This window comes from Pundamilia nyererei, unplaced genomic scaffold (assembly GCF_000239375.1).
Source record: "Pundamilia nyererei isolate P.nyererei 1_Seehausen unplaced genomic scaffold, PunNye1.0 scaffold00055, whole genome shotgun sequence".
Lineage (NCBI taxonomy): Eukaryota > Metazoa > Chordata > Actinopteri > Cichliformes > Cichlidae > Pundamilia > Pundamilia nyererei.
Window position 1 is genome coordinate 1538916 of NW_005187456.1, and position 21527 is coordinate 1560442.

Consider the following 21527-nt stretch of genomic DNA (forward strand, 5'->3'; position numbering starts at 1 on the left):
ACACTCTAACTGCACCAGTCCAACAAATTAAATATAGTCGTGTCTGTTGCGCCAACAAGAAGCACTATAGAAATTCCTCACAGCTCTGAAAGACGATGTGACTCATGCCCATAGTAACTTGAACACAAATCTTCACTGTACTGTTTGCACATGAGCGGACACACAAAAGCACACACACAGCAACCGTTTAACCTGAATTAAGCCCATTTGGATGGATGGATTTGGGGTCTGCAGAAAGCAGCCTTGTTTAGGGAAAGGTACACGTCTACACGCTTCCTCAGCCTAGTGTAACTCTAATCCTCTTGATATTAACAACAAAAACAAGCAGAGTCATGTCCTAGCTGGCCCTCTATACATTTGAAGCCCTCTTAGCTGTGAACGAGCTGGTGTGTAATAGCTTCTAATTGGTCTCAAGCTCTTGACCAAAGCGCTCACTGACTCACTGTCAAACTGCAGTCGGTAGAAATGTGACTTTGTTGTCTGTGGCTTTTTTTCTGGTTTCCTAGAGAGCGCCAAGAGGGTACAGACGGGTGAGTTTCTAAAAACAAAACAAAAAAAAGTGGCACGTTTGCATTTGCTCTGCCCTCTTATGGTCGCATGCTGCTGCCTCCTGCTTTTTGTGCTGCTGTTCTCACTCTCTAGCTGCTAAACGCTGACACACAACATTGACTGTTTCACGGCTCAGAGCCAAGTTCAGGGTGAGGTGAGGGGAGGTGGGCTTTGCTCCACAAAGCTCTTTTGACACAGCTTACATATAATAGTAGTGGGTCCATGCCTAAACTGCAGTGTGTCCCAGTGAGAGTTATGACACACTGTATGTAAAACTTTACAGGTAGGTGAAGTTATTTAAGTTATTTCTCCATAAGGTGGGGCTTTAAAGACTTTTGCATGATGGGAAAGACTGTTACTAACCTGAGCTTATATCACCCTCAAGGTTTGGCGGTCAGCTGGTGTGCTGGGTTTGAATACTAACAAGTTACTGCAGATACCAAAAATATTAATGGCAGGTACCCAGTGGAACTGCAGTGTCTTCGTTATATGTTTGTATTTACAGCTTATTTAACAGGATGGAAATACACAGGACTGTGCATGCATATCTGGAGTGGATTTCCACCTGTCAGCTAAACTTCTGATGCCTTTTGATCTTTGAAAAAAAAAAAGTCTGCTTGATCTGCTTTTTTCCCCCCGCAGGAGTAAATCAACAAGTGATGTGCACGTCGACCCCGCGGTCATCCGGCAGGTTCGCTACGAAGAGCTGCAGAAGTATCGTGAGAAGGTTAAACAGAGCGAGGATAAGTGGCAGGATGTGAGTACAATGTGCGCTGATATTTGAGGATATCTGTCAGCTGCCCACTCTTCTTGCTATATGATTCAAGACATGCCTGCTTGGGCAGAAAGAAGTTTGGTTGCAGCGCAGATGAGGCGAAAGATGAGTCACACAGATCTGTGAGATCCATGTGTGCTACTAGGCGAACAGGGGAGCAGGTGCTTTGGTGTGTTGGATAGCTGCAGGGTGAAAAAAAGAACAGTTTGGATTGAAATTGTAGGTGTTCAGATGTTAACTAGAGCAGCACTGCCCTCTGGCTATGGACCTGCATCATTAAAAATTGTCGCAAGAATCACTACATGCACGAAAAAAGTAGAAATAATGTGAAATGAAGGAATGATGTAAGGAAGACTTAGTCGATTAACTCTGAAATTAACTCTCAAGTTACAGTGAAAATGGAAAGTAAGCTCCAAATGGCAGTGCTGCAGTAAATTTAAACACTGCTGATCCATTGTGCATGTTCATTCTGAGCAATAAAAAGTTAATAGTAATAAAAAGTTATACACATATACACTACAGGACTGGGCTAGTGTGGTGTCATAGCAAAATAATGGAGTCTTAAAGCAGCATTTGGGTCACACAGCCCCCAATACACAGGGGAAGTGAGCCGGGAGGAGCCTAAAGCACACAAATAGAACACCTTCAAATGGAGCCCTTTCTCTTTTTTCACATCTTTTTCTCCCTCCTTCTCAACTTCACTGTCCTCAGTTGTACACTTAGCTCTGCGCACACAATCAGTCTGCTTTATCTGCAGTACTTATAAATTGACTTTTTGAGATATGTTGCATAAGGTGATGAGGGCTTCTTCTTTGCACTGCAGGCCCTGAGCGACTGGAAGAGCCGACGTCGCAGTGTCAACTCTGATATAGTAAAGAAGAAGGAGGAAAGGGAGAAGATAGAGCAGATTACTTACGGCGGTGAGAAAAGGTCTAAGACCTTCAAGGAGATGCAAGAGGAGAGGTGAGGAAAAACACACAGGTCCAACAGACTTACTGCTGTAGTTGTTTTTCTACTTTTAATTTCTGGTGATTCTGGTTTTCCTCAAAAAGGAACACTCACTACATTTATTCCTCTTTTATACCCTTTCACCATCAGAGGGGAACCATTTGCTAAGGTAACCACATGAAAAAGTGTCTGTAATTAAGAGAGACTATGTGATTATTTGGGCAAGAGTGAATGAGGAGACCGTAATTGTGCACTGATTCACTGTGAAAATGTTATTCAATCATGGCTTAGAACGTGCCGGTCATTTTATTTAAGTGCACATCCTTCTTGCCCTCTTATTTCTGCCCGTGCTCCGCTTTCTGCTGTCCTCGTTAACACTCCATGCCCCCACATTCATCGTTAACTTTATTCATCTAGTCCAATTTGTACCTATTTGCCTCTCATGTCCTCCCACCTTCTCTTCGTCTGTTCGCTCCACAGAGAAGGTAAAAGAAAGAGCAGCGTTGGCAGCCGTCTTGGATCTCTCTCTTTTTTAGACGACGACGACGACAACGTATTTGAAAAACCCGTCATTGCCCCACGTACCCGAGCTCTTCCTAGCCGAAGCTACACAATTGACACTTCCCAATTTTCCTATGAACCCCCCAAGCCCTTTGTGAATGACAAAGAACCTCCCATCGCTTCCCCAGCTACCGGCAGGGCTGCTTCCCCTCCCACTTCACTTGAAGTCGTGGACAGTCCCGCACTAAGCAGCTCCATCACGAACACCATCACTCCGAACAACTACAGCTCATTCAACCGCTCCCCGTCTCCAGAAGCTGTACCTTTGCAGAGGAGTACAGACTCAGAGCGCGCCAGCACAGCCAAGAAGCAGGAGGCCCCAACTGTTGTCTCCTCTTCTAGCTCCCTACCAAAGGTGCCTGAGCCAAGCCCCGCATTGTCTGGCACACAGACTGAGGTGAAGCCCCCCTCTTCTGGTCCTTTGCACACACAAGCACAGCCCAGCTCAATGGAACCCAAGCCTCCCGCGGTGTCTCGGGTTTCTTCCTCCCTGCCCAAGACCTACCAGAGATCGGATAGCGCACGTCTAACTTCAGTTGTCACACCAAGGCCCTTTGGGAGCCAGTCCTCACGCATCACATCTCTTCCCCGAGGCTTTATCGTGAGTACTAGATAGTTTTACAAGTAAACTACCAGCACAGCACAAGAACATCAAGAGGGAAGGATGTGTTTGTTTGGAAGTAAGAAATGTTTGGCAGGTAATTTGTTTTCACTACATCAGTATTGCCCAGGAGTCATATCTGATTACAGTGTGAATAATGGATGAAGCTGGTGGTTTTATTATGCTAACTCCACTACCAGAGCTGCTATTTTCAGACTATTCCACATTCATTACTAGTTACTCGTCAGGAAACTGTTTAACACATGTTTTAAAAAATATCTGGTAACATAATTACCAGCTTTTTTAGAGTAAATTCTATCATTTTCTAATCAGCAGCCCTTTGCTGTTAAAGTTCATTTTACACTTTGTTGTAATTGAGCCTTAACGGCTGTGTTCTTTGCCACTCTACATGCAGCCCGCACAGACAGACGACTCACACAAGCGCGTCAATGGCAACGTCGATGTTTCTAAGAAGTCATCAGTGCCGAGTCGGTACCATCAGTTCATGACCTCTGAGGACGAAGCTCAGTCTAGCTCAGCACACAGCAGTGAAGAGGAGGAGGAAGAGGCGACTACAGGGAATAGCGTCAACTCTGCTCAGAGCGTCACACCTGTACCTCCACAGGTCAAGAGTGAACCTCCTGCTCCAGCCAAAGAAACCAGCCAGGTACTCGAATCTCCTCCTGCTGACAAAGCAGTAAAGCTTTTTTTGTTTTCTGTTGGTTACAATGAAAAAAACTGAACACGTTTCTTTTAGTGAATTATTTTAATTTTCAGCATTATTAGTGTATCTTTAGCTTTGTGGTAAGTAGTCAGTAAAACTTAATGCATTCAACAGCCATAAATGACTAATGAAAGGCTTCCCTGCCAAAGCAGGCCAACCCTGACAAGCATCTCCAGAGCAAATGGAAGTCAGCCCACATTTGTACTCTTAAAGTTCACCTCTACTCACCTGTGTCGTCTGGTTTCTAGGAGAACTACTGTGAGATGCGGATCAGCCTGAACCAGAAGCCCAACAGCAGCAGAGATTTCGGTTTCCAGGCAGCCTGGGACTCGACAGGAGCTTGTGTCACATCTATCCAGCCAGGTAGCACTTCACAGGAATACTTTTTTTAAGGATTTGTATTACATAAGTAATATGTTTTTTTTCCACCATCCAACATAATGTGTGAAAGTCATCCAAACTGACAGCATTCGCAGTAAATAGGCCCCGAAGAAAATAGATCAGACACACAATGCAAGTTTCTCACTCTCACTAGAACTGACTGATCTGTTCACAGATACAGTACAGTGGTAATATTGACAACCAGCGCTCCGCTCTGTTACAGTTATCTGTCAGCCTCGGTCGGTTAGTTGTCAGCAGGTTTTTGAGTCCATTGCAGTGGCGATGCCTGACTCACTGTATGTAGGGCAGCTTCTATCTGGGTCAGATCTGCTGGGTCTGAGCCTCTCCTTCTACTGAGATTCCCCACCTGCACATCACAGCATGCCAAATAAATTAGTAAAGTAATACAAACAGCCCAAAGCAATACACGAATGTAGCCTTGTCATACCTGCTTACAGCTTATTTCACTGTATCTGCAGACTCTGTATGGCGTAGCGCTTGATCTTTCATTTTATTCTTATTACCGCTTACACTTGTAAATGTGTCAGTGTTAGCATGCTGACGCATTTTTCTCTCCAGTCCTATGGTAAAGTTTTTAAGAAACAAATACAAAATCAGCAATCAACCCATTGATGATCAAAAGAACAGATAATACAAAAAGTAATCAAAGAAAAGGTTTATGGTTTCCATGGCAATGACCACATCCACTGTTTTGATGCAGAGCAAGGACATGAAATAAAAAAGAGAAAGGACATAAAGTAAAAAGCGTAGATAAAGTAAGACGTTTATTAAAAAAATGCAGTTCAAACACTCCATAAAACACTTTTAACTAAAACAAACTAAGACATTATGATCTTCATGAAGCTGGAATGTGTCTCCAGGACTTCTACTGAAAATACAGGCATGTTTTATATGGAGTGAAGAGTAAGTATGACTCTGTAGCTTTTATCTGTCAGACAAAATAGATAGTGTGTACCTACATTTACATGTTACATGTTAACTGGGAAGAATATTGCTCATATAACATTAAATTGTTTAACTGTGAGCTTTTTTTGTAGGGGGATAAAACAGGTGGGATGAAATCTTGTCTTCCAAAAGTCAGTTTTAGTGACATTGCATTCCCAGTTTTATATAAGAAACACAAGTGGGAATTATGATGGTCAAAACAAGTGTGGAATCAAGTAAAATTTCAGCTTATGACTCTGACCTGTGCACACTGTAGGCAGCCCGGCTGAGATGTGCCAGCTTCAGACTGGAGACAAGGTGCTGACGGTGAACGGGCACAAGGTGGCAGACATGAGCTACACAGAGTGGAAGTCCCACATGGATGAGGCTCTGCAGGAGGGCAGTCTGGTCATGGATATAAGGCGTCATGGGCAGAACAGTGAGTAGTCTGAACCCTGCCTGTTTTTGCTTGCGTGACAGCCAGAGAAGGAAAGTGAAAAGTTTTTGAGGGCTGCATTCCTGGACTGGGAGCACTGCTTATGCTGCTTGGGTTGCTAAACAGTTTTGACACTCTAAATTGGTCTGTAGCCTGTTGTGAATTCATCCATAAATGAGCTCATGACAGGCTAAATGATGAAGGACTTGTGAGTTATCTTTGCTCATCTGGTGAAGAAAGACTGTTATTGTTTTGATTTCTGTGGGATTTTTTTTGTTTAATTGCTTCCCTCTTCCCCCCTTATGTAGTTATTTCTTCTTTCTGCTCGCTATTCCACCCCAGTGTTTTTCCTTCTAGAGAACTAACCCAGCTCAGATCTACAGGCCTATAAGTGTGTGGTGTTTTCAGTGTTACTGTTACAGGTTTACTTTATTTTGGACTATCAGTGTCACATTAGTTCACACAGTATTGCTAACTTTAACTAACTCACAATATTAGTTAATTACTGGTGTCCAGTGGTTGTGAGCCTATTAGAAACGGTGTTTGGGTTAATGGGGGCTTTAATGGGCTGCATGGCTGGGGAAGGGGGTTACTCTGTCTCCCCCTGCTGCACTCTATAATAACAACATAACAGCGCGCTTATCCCCTTGCTTTATAGCTTTCTTTATGCAGACGTTGTATATGTTCACATATATAGAAGCCTGTCAACAAGAAAAAAACCAAAAAGACCTGCACAAAACACATGGTTTATGTGCAAACACATCATATTTTTATGCTGTTACATTGTCTGCGCGCAGACTGGGACAGAGTTCAACCTTCCCTGCCATTTAAAAGCCATAAGACCATCAATCTGACCAGTACGGATCATCCAATGCTTGTAGGTTCCCAAGAAAAAAGCACAATCAGCTCCAGCCTGGATTTCACTTCAAACACTCCAGCAGAAACGCTGACGTTCAAAGAGACCCCGGCTCATCCCGTTAGCGTAAGTGACTCAGAATCACCTTGACTGACTCAGACTTGATTAGCCTTTATTTCTGTATTGTTCCCCAGCCTGGTGGCTTTTTAATGAGTGTGCACCCCACGATGTCTCCCTGCAGGAAGTGGCTTCAAACGGAGTTAATGGAGGTTTCCGAGAGGAGCCGGTGACCATGAGGAAAAAAGGTAAAGAGCAGAGCGCACAGTCAGAAAGGTTATGAAATTGATCTTGATTATTTCTGGACTGAATACAAAAATACATCAGTAGGAGTTGCTGGTTTGACTTTGTCTTGTTTTTCACGTTAGTTTGTACAGCTCCAAAAGAGTTGACATGCTGTGTAAAATGTGAAAAAACACACTGGAATGAGTTGCTAGTCTCATAAAACCGTATTTTATTCACAGTACAACACAGGAAGCATATCAAATGTTTTAACTGAGAAAATGTCCCATTTTAAGAAAAAAGATAGTAGATCTTAAATTTGATGATAACAACACATCTCAGAAGTTTGGAGGGGGAAATGTAAGTGGTACAAAAGAAACAACTTGAGGAAAATTTTTAAGCTAACCCAATTTTACAGCAACAGATTAGTGACCTGACGGGGTATGGAAAGAGGATCTTAGAGAGGCAGAGCTTCTCGGCAGTAAAGATGAAAAACTGTCTACAAATTGTGGAACGATTTCATGTAAGTTTGTTTAAAATGGACTGATGCAAAGTGGAAAACTTTCCCCTGGTCAGGCAAATCGAACTTTGAAATTCCTGTTGGAAAACATGGATGCTGTGTCGTTGAGTTTAAAGAGAAGAAGGACCACGTGGCTTGGTATCAGCGCTCAGTTCTGATGGTGTGGGAGTGGATTATTGCTTATGGAACTGGTAGCTTGTACATCTGCCAAAAAGTATATCCAGGTTTTAGAACAACAGCTTAAGAGTCAGACAATGGATTTTTCAGGGAAAGCCTTGCATATTTCTACAAAAAAGATGCTAACCCACATATTTGCAGCTATTACAACAGTGTGGTTTTATAGTAGAAGAGTCCGGCCCTCAGCTGGCCTGCAGTTCAGACCTTTCACCACTGAAGACATTTGGAGCATCACGAAAATGAAAAACACAACAACAAAAAGACCCAGAACTGTTGAGCAGCTACAGAAGTCCAACAACCTGTCTCCTCAGTTCCCAAATATTTATATGGCCATGTCCTGACTTTTTAAGATGTGTTGCTTCCATCATACTCAAAATGAGCCTTTTTTAAAAGTGTCAATTTTCTTAGTTTAAACATTTTGATATGTTTTCCATTATGAATGCATTCTGTCTTTATTTACATTTTACATAGTGTCCCAACTTTTTTGGTTGTAATTGACTTTATCAGAATGACATGATCAGTATGTGCTGTTAGGTCAGGTTTAACTTATTTCTAATGTTTTTGTTGCATTCTGTTTTCCATCTCTCATGTAGAGTCAGAACCCATATCTTTGAAAAACCTAAAGCGGAGGTCAGAGTTTTTTGAACAAGGTAAAAAAAACAAAAAAACAAGGAAGGCTGAGCGAAGAGATGTAGGACAGTTCTTCGTATTTATTATGCTTTCTGTGTAACCTGGTGGCTGGATTCTCTATGCTTTTGTCTCTCTGAATTCCTCAGATTATTCGAGGACTTTTTGCATGTTTTCGTATCAATGGCAGCCTCGTGACTTTGATTTTTCGATGGCTCTGTTGTCTCATGTTCTCTCGTCTGGTGCCAGAGCTTAACCTTTATGCTGTGCCCCCTCCCTCCTTCAGGTGGCTCAGGGTCCAGTGTCAGTGCGCTGGTCTACCTCTGTGGTAAACAGGGCTGTGTGTGCATTGACCTCCTCACATTCACTTGGTACAGCCCGGGACCCTGACATGCTGCTCAAACCCAGAAAGATTGATGTTATTTTTAAGGAGGTTCTACTCAAAGACCTCCTGCAGATAAAATAAAAATAATCTGTGACATGACGCATTTCCCCTTAAGTTTGACAGCATTTCAGACACGGTTCCAGCACACCAACCACAAACACAAACCTTTGAATCCTGCTGTGCTTTGTGGTATTTTGGGATGGTGTCCAGGCTTAACACATGGTTACACTTTTCACTTTGCTGCAAGTTTAAAAGCACTCTTGGCATGCATATTTCGAAGCATCTGTTGGCCTTTGAGACAGACCCCTCTCTGCTTGTGTGCATGCTGCTGGTTTCTTTGTGTTTCTTTTTTCTGGTTTGATCTTTTTTGTCATCACAATCAGTTTATTGGTTTTCCCATTCAGAACTATTGGGCTTGCATCCAATCCAAATGTTAACAAGTGGGTGAGCTTGAATTGAGAGAATCAATAAGCCTTAGTGGGTGAATGTTGACCGTTGCTGCTGGGGGGCTTTTTCTGAAAACATCAATTGTCATTTGCATTGATTGACTGCTACCTGACTAAAAGATCAAGTTGAAACTTAAATAAGCCCGTCAACTTGGCGCTGTTGTGTTACATGTCTTGAGGGCTCGCTTGTGTATTTTTACATTATGTTTCACTGCTCTGCCTGTGCCTGCCTGGAGATATCGACTGAATGATTGTCTTTCTTGTTCTAGGAGGAGGATCAGAGCCCGCAGTGCCAGATGTGAGTAGTGTCAGTGCATAAAGGCCGGTTTTTGTCTCTTATGTTTGCTCTTCTAGTATGACAACATCTTTGAAAGCAGATACTGCAGTAATTACAAAGCCCAGAGCCGCTGTTAAGCCTCTCACATTGACTGCATTTGTAGTTCACTTTAGAGCCAGGTTCACACATCTTTTTCAGTCTTTTAGCATTTTAGTGACTCAACAGTGATTATAAGGAACCTTTTTTAGTGTAGCTTTGAAACCAGATAAGAAAATACAATAAATAAAGTACAGACGGTGCAGTGCAAGTGCATATTTGCAGTTTCATCTCACCTTCAGGAGCATGTAGAAATGTTGTGAAACAAGAGCAGATAAGTACTGGGTGTTTAAGAGATTATTATTTAAGTATCATCACATCTATATGGCACAAGCAGGCGGACTTCAAAGCAACAAAGTTCAGCGATAGTTTTGTACAACTGCGAGGTAAATTTGCTATGTGTGGTTTCCTTTTTTGCCTCCAGATACCGGTTCCCGTAATCACTCCCTCCAGTCGCTGGTCTTTTGACCCAGAAGAGGAGCGGAAAAGACAAGAGAAGTGGCAGAAGGAACAAGAGCGCCTCCTACAGGTATGTGAAGGTGTACTCTTGTACATTTAGTAATGTTGAGTTCAAGCACACAACACTGTCAGTTTATTTCTTCAGGCTACAACAGTCTAGATCCCCCATAAAGATGACATTTGAAAACCTCCCCTTTACCCTTATTGATGAGTTTTTGCACCTCAGTATGTATCAAAAAAGACTAGTATGTACAGGCAGAAATCACTGTCATTAACTTCTGATTCACAGCCAGTCATTTTGGTCTGGAAGCCAGCCTGACATATCAAAGAAATCACTAATTTCGTAAAAGAGAAAGCAGGGTTACTCCTAGTAGGCGTCCAAAGGTGTAAAAGAGAAACGAATAAGAAAATTTCCCTCACACAGAGCAGTAAAGCATGGATTACTGCATGAGGTGCAGCAGGAGGTGGAGGAGGAGTTGATGATAAGATTCTCATTGAAAGTGACCAGGAGGGACAGGATTAGAAGTGAGAGGGACAGCTGAGGCTGAGCGGTTTGGTGACAAAATTAGAGCGGCAAGGCTGAGATGATTTGGACATGTGCAGAGGAGGGATAGTGGATATATTGGGCAAAAGATGTTGAATATAGAGCTGCTAGGCAGGAAAGGGAAAAAAAGAAGAGGAAGGACACAGAAGTTTTATGGATGCAATGAAGGAGGACATGCAGGTTGGTGTGACAGAGGAGGATGGAGGAGCATGAGCTGCTGTAGCAAACTCTAAAGGGAGCAACTGAAAGAAGATGATGATTTCATATCATTCTTATCTTGCACTGTGAGAAACAGCACTGCAGTGAAAGTGTTTTTTCTTACAGTCTACACAAATGCACCCCCTAATGACTAAGGGCTAATTTCAGGACCTCACAGGCACTGATATGTACCTTTTATATGTTTTAAATATTTATTCAGACTAAGAAATGGAGTGGCATCAAAAAGGTAAAAAAAAAAAAAAAATCAAAAAGTAAGCCAATAAACACCTGCATCATTACATGAAGGTACAAAACTGTCCCCAGATGTTTAAAACTGGCTTCCATAAGTTAAACCCCTTGAGGGTTAGTGGGGGGGGGGGAAGAAACCTTAATTTAAAAAAACAAACCAGAATGAAGCCAAATCTTGACCCATTTAAAGTGAACTGCCTGTCTTTAAACGCCCCATCTGACAATTAGAAGTTACTGACATGCTAGGAAATCCTCAATTACATCTGCTCTTAACAGGCTCAGAACAGAAGGAGACAGCACTCGAGCTTCTAAGTGTGCGCCGAGTATCCAACTTTAGTGTAGGAGAATCATGTCAAAACATTTTTCTGGGGGCCTATTTCTGGATGGAGATCAAAGGTGGTTATGCAGAATGCTGTTGCAGCCGGGAAGGATTTTTAATGCTGGCAGGCTTGTTCCCTGTTGGTTAAGCAGCCTGATTTCATGATCTTCCAGCAGGACTTCCTGCTCTGGGCAGGTTTCCCTAGAATGTGTAGAATAGTTAGATAACACGTAAGTGAGCTGAGAAATCATCTGAACAATATAACAGCCACAATACCTAATTATTCTGTTTTAAAATTACATATGGAATCTATTATGAATAGAAGTTTCATGTGTTGTTTTAGAAAGAGCTTTGTATGTCTGACTGGATTAAATGAGATGACCTTTGACCTCACTTTTTTTTTTTTTTTTTTTTTTTTAGGAGAAATATAAGCGTGATCAGGAAAAGCTGCAGGAAGAGTGGCTCAAGGCTCAGCAGGCAATTTCTACAAGCACGGTCCCCAAACAGGTAACAAAAGTGTTTTGTTTTGTGTTAATTATGAGCTGATAAATCAGCTGGAGAGTATTTAATGGTGGCAGTAAGTTGTGACTCATGGCACTAATTTATCTAAATGTATCCAAAGAGCTTTGATCTAAAATTGCTATAATTATGCATGGAGTATGTGGGCACGCTCTCTTGTATGTGACCCTTTAGAAATGGAAAGGGAGAGCAGAGCAGTGTCTAGTCATGTGAATGCTCACACAGTACATATATTTACTGCAGTGGCTGAAATCTTTCCAACTAATAGGTTTGCAACAAAAACTCCCCTCTACAATATAATTTCTAAAGCCTCGCCACCTCGGGGGATGTGAGGAGTTTCTCCATCGTTGTCGCAGTTCCTCCTGGATGCTAATTAAGATTAAATTACTTGGTGCTCAAAAAGCTTCCTCTTCTCGTCCCTTTTCGTCTCATGTCTCTGGTAGCTTGGGAGCCTGGAGGTGAACAACCACAGCAACAGCAGCACCGGCCCACACTCACCACTATCTCCCGTCAACCAGCCCACATCTCTACTGTGGGAAGAAGAAGAGCGAAAGAGGAAGGAGGAGCAGGAGCGCCAAAGGCAGGCAGAGGAGAAGAGGAAGAGGGAAGAGGAGGAGCGAGAACTGCTGCGTCTCCAGGAGCAGAGGATGAGGAAGGAAAGGCAGGAGCAGGAGGAAAGGAAGAGAAGGGAGGACGAGAGGAGGTTGCTGGAGGCAGAAGAGCTGCAGCGCAGAGAGAAGGAGAGAGCCTTTGAGCAGCAGCAGCAGTGGTCAGTAGAGCCACTCCTAATCCTGTGCTGCCCTGAATACTCAAACTCACATGTCTTTTGTATTCCTTGACTCACCATCATGCTGATAATAACACATTTAACCAGCTTTACTGTCTGTGCATTAACATGTGCAACTAATGTGTTTGCATGTGCTTTATCCCTCCTTTGTGTGGTACTCATCATCCCACCTCTCTGCACACAATGCCTTTCACCAAAGGGCCACTAGCTCCCACGGCTTTCCTTATGCCCAGCCTTCACTCACCTATGCAGACAGGTTAGTACGAGAGAGCGAGAGCAGCTGGACCTCTCCCTGTTTATAACCTGTTAACCATGCTTTCTCTGCAACATGCTTTTGACATCATTGCTCTACAATAACTGCAGTTTGATGTGTTGAATACTTAGTTGACTATCCTTATTTAGCATGCATGAGATGCATACACACATAATTAATTAAGACAGATTATATTGGATTGGATTTAACAACAGTCTGTGGAACTCATGAGCGTAACCCCCCATTATAATTTGGTATAAGCTATACTAAATTATAATGAAACATGCCTATAAATATACAAATAGAATAAACATACAATAAAGTATGTACATATTTATGCAGTTTTATATGCACAAAACAAATGCTTCTTCTTACAAAAACAATATAGTTTGATTAGAAACCTTTACAAAGTAGATTTACAGTATTTACAGTTGTCATTATTGGGTGATTAGCCCCAAATCATTTTCAGCTCTAGATTTTTACATTGTTAGACCAGCAAACATTTTGTCCTTTCCGAAACAGTACGGAAAGATAATATGGAGAAAGTAATCAAACCGCTACATTTATAACAAAATTAAATCCATAAAATTAGAAGAGGTTCAGTCCTTTTAAATGATTGACAGACTTTTAGTGGCTAGTGTTGTGTGATCCTTCTGAGGCCTTTACTTTAAAAAAGAAAATGGGTGCCTTTGAGAGTTTATCTTCAAATTAACCAAACAGTTAAAAAATTTCAAAAAAAAAATCTACAACTGGTGCTCGTATTAAACTTGTATCAGAGATATGAGAGGAAAAAACAGAAAGGAAATTGGTACAAAATTCACAGTTTCCCAGTGAACAGCTAAATGTTGCACTGCAGAGACAAATCAAAGGCAGAGTTGTGTAGCCACAGTCATATTAGAGTGGTTGAAGATAATGTGAGGGCATATGTCCCTAAAACTGAAGCTGAACCTGAGTGGGGACATTCAAACAGGATAGTGATCCTAAGAACAAATGTAAATCCACCAGGATTCTTACCAAGGATGGAATAAACTAGGCATTAAGGACCAGGAATAAAAACAAGCACAGATTTGACCTCGTGGGGGATTTGAAGTCAAGCAGTGCATGCAACAAAATCAAACATCTAGCAACTAAAGAAAGAATCTATATAATCTGTAATCTGTGAACTCATTTGTTAAATCATTTGCAATGTGTCTGTTCTGCTTCTCATAAAGCGAGAACTGCAATCCTGCATTCCTGAACGCCCACACAAATGGAACCATTTAATTATTTATACTGTATTTATTATTATAGGATTTGTGGGAAGCGGGAAAGAAGGTCAAAGGGGATACAAGGTAGAGGGGAGGCAGAGAGTGCAGGGGTCGGCGGGAAAAAGGAAAAATACACAAAGTTTTAACATGAATGCTACATTACCAGCTGACATGCTGTGACACTTATCGCCTTCTATATTATACCATCTGACATATAACTATGATCCATACAAAAAGACATGAATTCCCTCACACTTGTACACAAAAGTGAAACATCTGCTAGAACTGAAAAGTAGTGTTGTTCATGTATGTTTTAAATTTTGTTCGACAGGACAAAATCCAAATCATCCCCTCAGCTCGACGAAGAGGACAGACCTCAGAGAAAAGGTCAGCCTTCTTTATTCATTAGGGTGTGTGTGTGTGTGTGTGTGTGTGTGTGTGTGTGTGTGTGTATTGTGGTGGTTGTGGAGGTGGGAGAGGGTGTTTTAAATGACTCCACGTACACATTTTGTTGCACAGATGTATACCTGTGTGGGTTGTACCCTGCTGTAGGTGTGCATGTACCCCCGGGGGGCATGGCTCAGCGGCTGCTGGAAGAGCAGCTGAAGAAGGCACATGACAGAGTTTACCAAAGTCAGAAGGCTGCATCTGAGCTGGAGCTGGAGCGCAGGAACATCCTCCATGCCATGAGATACAGAGAGCCGGAGAGAGGTGGATTTTAGCCCCCTAAAGCGCCGTTTCTCGTCATTTTAATGTGAAACTCCCGTTACGATCAGCCGATCAGTCAATCGAGACATTTCGTTAACTCTAACTCTAAACCTACAGATGTTTGATTTGCAGCTGACCAGACAAATGACGAACCAATCAGCCACGTGGCCAGAAAATGACATGCAGCAAAAGCAATTTAACTTATTGATTACAGCATGTTTTCTTTCAGATCAATGACTTTTTCATCCATAATTTAGTCATATCTTGTCTCATCAAGCCAGACTGTGGAAAACAGATACTTATATCATCCTCATCTAATTCTGTCTGCCCCACGACTATTAATTTTGTTCCTCCGCCGATCACCAGTTATGATTTTTTTTTTCCCATCCATAATGTTTCATCTGTCTGTCCTCCCACCTGGCAGTGACCTCAAGCGGAGCCGCTGAGAAGAAGGACCAGCAGCCTGCATCTCAGGCTGAGCTGGAGCGGCAGCAGATCCTCAATGAGATGAAAAAGAAGACGTCTTTGCTGACGGACAACAGCTGGATCCGCCAGCGTTCTCCCGACACTTCCACCAACAAGGAGAGGGACCTGCCACCTATGCGCAGGTACAGTAATACCTCATTAACTTTGGTGCGATGGTGGCGGTTGGCTCTTTTCTGTTACTAATGTCCTGTTTTTTTTAGTTGGGTGTAAAAGTTAAGTTGTCAGTCAGAAGGTTCGACTGCTTTTTCTAACTGGCTAACATGGGGTGTGGCTTGGGTTGGCTTTGCAGAGGCGATTCTCTTGACAACTTGGACACCTCATACAACTCCTGGCGTTCGTCATCGAAACCCCGAAGCGGTTCTTTTGCCCAAAACTACTTTCGGCCTCACTCTGCCCTTTCTGGCAGCACATCCTTTTATGGTGGGGGGCCGCGGGCTCAGCGGTATGGTTCCACTTCCACTCTGCCTTCTTCCTATTCCATGGGCTCACTCCGAAGTGGGGCAGGATCCCATTTGGTCCCTTGGTCCAGGCAGTCGCCTTCCCCTTCACCTTCACCCTCTTCTCCTTCACCCATCAACTCTCCAGAACCCACGGCTGAGGCAGACGCTCCTCAGCAGCACAGCAGGTAAAACCAGAAATGAAGCTTTGCTTAATGCCGCCTCTAACAACTCACTGGTACATCTGGGTTGCGGTATTTAAGGCGTTGCTACTCAGCCGTGCAAAAGTGGTGGCAAAGGGTATTTCTCTTTTTCACTCCTTTTATGATGTAATGTTTCTTTTGATGTGCTTTTTTATAGATCACACAGTAGCATAATTCACTTTAACTTATGTGTGGAATACAGCAGATGCTAGTTTAAGTTTAGCCATGTTTTTGTGGATCACACGAAAGTTTGTCAGTGATCATGTCCAAACACCTGGGAGACAAAGAAAGTCCAAAGGTTGCCTGAAGGTTATCTTAAAGAAGCTTGTTCACTTCCTAACACCCGAGTTTCCCAACCTTTATGAAAATTCACAAGTGTTTCCCTCGTGTCATTTTTGTTGCCATAAACAGTATTTTGCGTGTGACACTAAATGACACTGTTTTAATGAGCCTTTGTCATTTCAGCAGTGCTGTTTCAACAGGTTAACATTTGCCAGCTTGCCAAAGTGTCCGTCTGTCTAACCCTGGTTTGAACCAGTGTTGGCGTGTGTTTTGTATGTGTGTATGTGCATATATGTGTGCATTCATACATGTGTCATGTATGTGTGCTTGGCTCTGAAATGACAGCTGTGCGTTCTGTAATTCAGGTCAGTGAGTGGAAAGAAAATCTGTACGTTCTGTGAAACCCCGCTGGGAAAGGGAGCAGCCATGATCATCGAGTCCCTTGGGCTCTGTTATCATTTGGGTTGCTTTAAGGTGAGAGCTGGACTCCGGTCAGCCGCGGAGCACATCGGCCGCCGATCCTCAAAAACTAACTTGATCGCCTCAGGCTCTTTAGTTTGTTTTACTAACCTGGTGAATCCTGGTGAATGTCAATCCCCTGATCCCTTTATTGAGAAAAAGAAACTAAATCCTGCAAGATCAACTATTCCCTTTGCTTTTTTTTTTATCAGCAGTCTAATCTAGTTGTTGTTGTTTCTTCTGGGAGCTGCGGTGACCTTTATCTGAAAGTTAATCCACTGTGTCAGCCTTCATCTCTTGATTCTCATCCTTCTCCTTTAATACACAGAATCACGGTCTAGATTTGTCTGTCCTCATCACTCCTCCTTTGGTCACGTTTACTGATTCATTCCTCAATTCTTCTCCTTCCCAAACTTCCTCAGTGCATCGACTGTAAGTCTGACCTTGGAGGATCAGAAGCCGGGGCTGAAGTCAGAATACGAAACAAGCAGCTCTACTGTAACTCCTGCTACATGCGAGTCAAAAGTGAGTACTTTCTCGAGCTGATCATCAGTGGGTGGTGTTGTTCTCGCCTTCCTCCCATAATCGGTCGCTTTTTTCCCCTCTTCTTTTAGCTGGTCAACCAACATCTATGTGACGTGACTGTACTCCAGCAGATTGATGAAGAGACTACTTCCGACAACAACCCTTGAATTTTAAAGTGAACATTGAAGCCATTGCAATTAACCGGGACACTTGGTTGGGACGTATCGCTGTTTATGATTCTGTTAAAACCCCAGGCGATACCTTGATGAGAATCATATTTGTTTTTACAGTGTGTGATTAAGGGAGGGACGCTTGCAAAGTAGTTATCAGCTTTTGTGTTTATATCCTATTAAGCAGCACAATTGTACAGAGTGTAAGGGTTCTGCATGCGCCGGAGTTTTTAAACGTTTTAGCCGCAAAACTAGTCAAGCTATTAACTGTCTACCAGATTCCAGATGAAAGTCCTTTTTGTTTCTAAACTTTGCTTAGATACTGAGAGAAAATCCTGCAGGATCATCCTCCTCATTTTCACGCTTCTTTTCCCACCAACTATTGTGTTATAAAAATCTGTGTCAGCCAAGGTATTGGTATCATGTCTATGTGCCTTTTTATTTGTAATTAAGATTACTAAAATACTGCAAAATGTCATTTGCATTTGTCTCAAGTTTTCAGTGATGGAGTATTGCACACATAAGCAGGTTTCTATGTAAAGAATATACGTCACACTGATTAGGCAAACATAACAATGTAAATAAAAATAACTAAATGCTCCCCACGTGTTACGTCGTTCTTTTTTTTTTTTTTGTTCTCCATCTGTTAAATTGCATAATACTGTGTAATGATATTCCTGGGTACAGTGGGATGCAAGGACTCTTCTGCCTCTATAATCAGAAATCATTATACTCATCTTTCTCTGTCTGCCCCTCTCATTTTCTGTTTCGCTGTAGCTCCACGGTCATAATGAAAGGAATTTCAATGAGCTTTTGTGCTAAGGTTCAGAGGACCTGCCTGCTCTGTGTTCTCCAAAGCCAATTTGTCATGCATATTTTATTCAGTGCATGCATTACATTTGATTATACTTTGATTGTCTATTTTCTCAATGTATTCTGTCATTTTATCTCTACTGCATAAATATACAAGGAATATTCATACAAGGAGCAGCTTCTAAATGTATTTAATCTGCAGGGGAAGAAATTGTCCTCACCCACCCTACACCCCGCCCGCGACCAAATGGAAATAAGCCCAATTCAAGCAATATACTGTATGGAAATAAGCTGGACTGAGCATAAATTGGCTCTGTCTTCTTGAGGTGAAGCACAAACAGCCCCCGGAGGCGCACATCTCAAATTCTTAGATTCCCTTTTTAGATTTTTCTTGGCGCTCTTCTGGGAGAGAGATTTTAATCCTAATGCTTAGAAAACAAACACAGCCTGAATGGCGCCGAGTGCCTGAGAAATCTGAAACCCTGAATAATATGTATCCCCGTCTTTTTCCTCCAAAGCAACAGCCACAACCTGTGGTTTGGGAAGGTTTTGACATGGAGAATCATATAACTGTGTGTGTGCGTGTGTTTGTGTGTACGCACTGAGGCTCACAAATAAAAGGAACGCTTGACTGCTCAGAAAAAATGAGGTCTGTAAAGAGACGGAAAGGCCTCTTCTACCTTCCTTTAAAAAGCTATTCCTCACTACAGGAATGGCTTTTTTCAGGATTTTTCAGGATTTCTAGGGAAGAACATGTGATGAGTTTTTTTTTTTTCTCTCTCTTTTGTTTTCTTTTCCAGCCTTGGTGTCACAACGGGAGAGATTTAGTCATTCTTTCTGATTGGGTGCAATTTGCCCCCTTCAGTACCTGAAGGGGGCACTGTGCTATAAGAGTTTTCACCAAGAAGGACTAAATTCTCTTTCATCTGCAGCTGCTGTTGCTTGCACTGCTGAGTATGATATCCAGAATCAGAGAGGAAGTGATGCTGCCACAATCATTTAAAAGCAGAACTCTATTTGCAATGTGCTTTAAATTTTGGAGCTTCATTTCTAAATAAATGACCCCCAATGTTTTGATAAGTAGGTTGACGCTGTGTAAAGACAGCTTTGGCGAGCAGCACCTGTTGCAATTTGCCATTTTAAAGCAAAATGCTTTTCGCACATTTTAGAGAAGCCATCAAGCACTAATTCACCTGCAGCTTGAACTGATGCTATAATTAGTCACGTAATTGCAGACACTGTCTCACCAGACCATGGCTTGCAGGCACCATGTGTAAAGAGCAAAGTGCTGTCACGCTTTCAATTAACCACAGGGATTAAAGAAAATGCACTTCAGGTAAATCTATAAGTTCCCAGCACATCAGTATGGACCCGTGAGGCTGCTCCTCATTCATAATAGCACGGCTTTTTAAGAGGCAGTGGAGAATCTTTAAGCAGAAAAGGTGTAGCAATTTAGTAAATCAGTAAAAAGTCAACAGCCTTTATGCAGGCTGTGATTACGTTATGATTACAGCTCTGCGGGCTACATAAATGATGACTGTGCTGGATTGGTTTAATTGCAGCACATGTCTGTGGTGGTGGAAATGATTAGAAAATGTTACTAGATTAAACTGAATGTGGTGCATGTAACTCTCATTCATAGTAAGTATCTGTAAAGGCCACAGCAGCCGTTGAGACGTGTATAGGTTTCATCCATATACAGTCATACAAAAAAAGAAATGCATTCTCTTTTTTCAGTCCTGAGGTTTTATAAATGATCTGGTTTTTATCATGGCCTAACATCACTTAACTACAACGTCAGATGAACAATTACACATACATGATGAAATTATTTATTTAACACAAATGAAACCTAACTGCAGAAGCAGCGTGTGGAAATACTAAGTGCACCCTGTGATTCAGTAGCTTGCCTTTAGCAGCAATAATTTGATTGTTTACTGTATGACTCCGTCTCTCACATGTTGTGGAGGAATTTTGTCCCAGTCTTCTTTAAAACATTGCATCAGTTCATGGAGGTTCAGGAGCAGTTGTTCATTGAGCATTGGCAGTGACCCATTGAAACATCTGGATTCTTATCTTTTTCAGACATTCAGCTGTAGATTTGCTGCTGTGCTGGAGATCACTGTCCTGAAGTAGCTCTGCACATTATGATCAAACATCTTCACTTCTTGTCTGTCATTCATCCAAAGACAGAGGTCTGGTTGTTTTGTTCAGACACAATTTTACCAAGCCTAACCCGTGTTGCCATGTTCTTTTTGGAAAGAAGAAGCTTTCTCCTGGTAGTCCTTCCAAACCAGCCATATTTGTTCAGCTTTAATCTAATTACAATATCATGAATTGTAACAGTCTGAAATGCATCTCTTGGGTTTTTTGCAGTTTCTTTGAGCATTGCATGGTCTCACCATGGGGTGAATTTGCTGGGACATCCACTCCTGGGAAGATCGGCAGCTACTTTAAATATTTTCCAAGTGTAAAAAGTCTTCCTCACTGCAGAAAGATGAACATCATATTTGTTTAGAAATGGCCTTTTAAACCTTCCCATATTGATGCACACAACAATTTCTTCTGTAAGATCAATGCTGATGCACACCTGAATGCTTCAGACCAGCAAACTATCAAAACTCCTACTATAATAGAGACACTCACACTCGCTGCTGATCAGTTAATCAACGTACCCTCTTAAACCAGGTGGAGGCAGTAAGGATCTACTTAGTTTTTCACATTGATTCTGCAGTTTGGTGTAATTTTGCTAATTTTTTATGCCCTGATTTGTAGAAGCTTAGAATTTAAAATGGGTGTACTTTATTTTCCCCAAGTGTACAGTACATGTACACATTATATTCACACATGGCGTTTCCCATTTTTTAATGGGTTTCCAATTACCTTATCTTTCAGTCATTGGACTATTACGAGTGTGTAAAATTGGTACTTTAGCATACACAGTCTGGGAAAGCATGACCAGCTTCAGTAGTTGCAGCCTTGTTAATGTCACCTGCAGTAACTGTGTTAAATAAAAATCTATTGAAGGAGTAACAAACCATACCAGCACTTCCTCTGTTCATTATGCAAAGCACAGCTGGCTGTTTTGTTGACTGACAACAGCTTATCACCTCGCTTCTGCAGACATGAAGTCATTTTTTCAACTAGATCCCTACTCGTCTTCATTGCTCTAATCCCTGACTCACAAAGGGCAATGTTGATTCAAAAGCGACTCAGCTTCATAGGCAAAGGTCTTTTTTCCCTCTCCCCCACCTTTTTATTCAATAAGACAAGATTCCCATGGATG

At 42.1% G+C, this 21527-nt stretch overlaps 1 protein-coding gene across 10 annotated transcripts in view; it reads left to right on the forward strand.

Moving 5' to 3' along the window:
* The window catches only part of lmo7a (LIM domain 7a), a 48312-nt gene extending 30882 nt beyond the window's left edge, over positions 1 to 17430 (forward strand). For 3 of the 10 annotated variants that reach the window (XM_013911047.1, XM_013911055.1, XM_013911054.1), the window contains 23 exons: positions 507 to 530; positions 1192 to 1306; positions 2148 to 2287; positions 2753 to 3434; positions 3850 to 4101; positions 4407 to 4521; positions 5762 to 5923; positions 6718 to 6902; positions 7018 to 7081; positions 8346 to 8402; positions 8666 to 8707; positions 9480 to 9508; positions 10008 to 10112; positions 11773 to 11859; positions 12315 to 12640; positions 12858 to 12914; positions 14490 to 14545; positions 14711 to 14869; positions 15291 to 15474; positions 15642 to 15977; positions 16640 to 16748; positions 17156 to 17258; positions 17348 to 17430. In XM_013911047.1, coding sequence (XP_013766501.1) covers positions 507 to 530; positions 1192 to 1306; positions 2148 to 2287; positions 2753 to 3434; positions 3850 to 4101; positions 4407 to 4521; positions 5762 to 5923; positions 6718 to 6902; positions 7018 to 7081; positions 8346 to 8402; positions 8666 to 8707; positions 9480 to 9508; positions 10008 to 10112; positions 11773 to 11859; positions 12315 to 12640; positions 12858 to 12914; positions 14490 to 14545; positions 14711 to 14869; positions 15291 to 15474; positions 15642 to 15977; positions 16640 to 16748; positions 17156 to 17258; positions 17348 to 17370 — 3412 coding nt within the window. In that variant the 3' untranslated portion in view covers positions 17371 to 17430. Of the gene's footprint in view, positions 1 to 506; positions 531 to 1161; positions 1307 to 2147; positions 2288 to 2752; positions 3435 to 3849; positions 4102 to 4406; positions 4522 to 5761; positions 5924 to 6717; positions 6903 to 6970; positions 7082 to 8345; positions 8403 to 8665; positions 8708 to 9479; positions 9509 to 10007; positions 10113 to 11772; positions 11860 to 12314; positions 12641 to 12857; positions 12915 to 14489; positions 14546 to 14710; positions 14870 to 15290; positions 15475 to 15641; positions 15978 to 16639; positions 16749 to 17155; positions 17259 to 17347 lie in introns of all 10 variants that reach the window. The other 7 variants (XM_013911056.1, XM_013911053.1, XM_013911050.1 and 4 more) reach the window with 7 other exon arrangements.
* The last annotated feature ends 4097 nt before the right edge of the window (positions 17431 to 21527 follow it).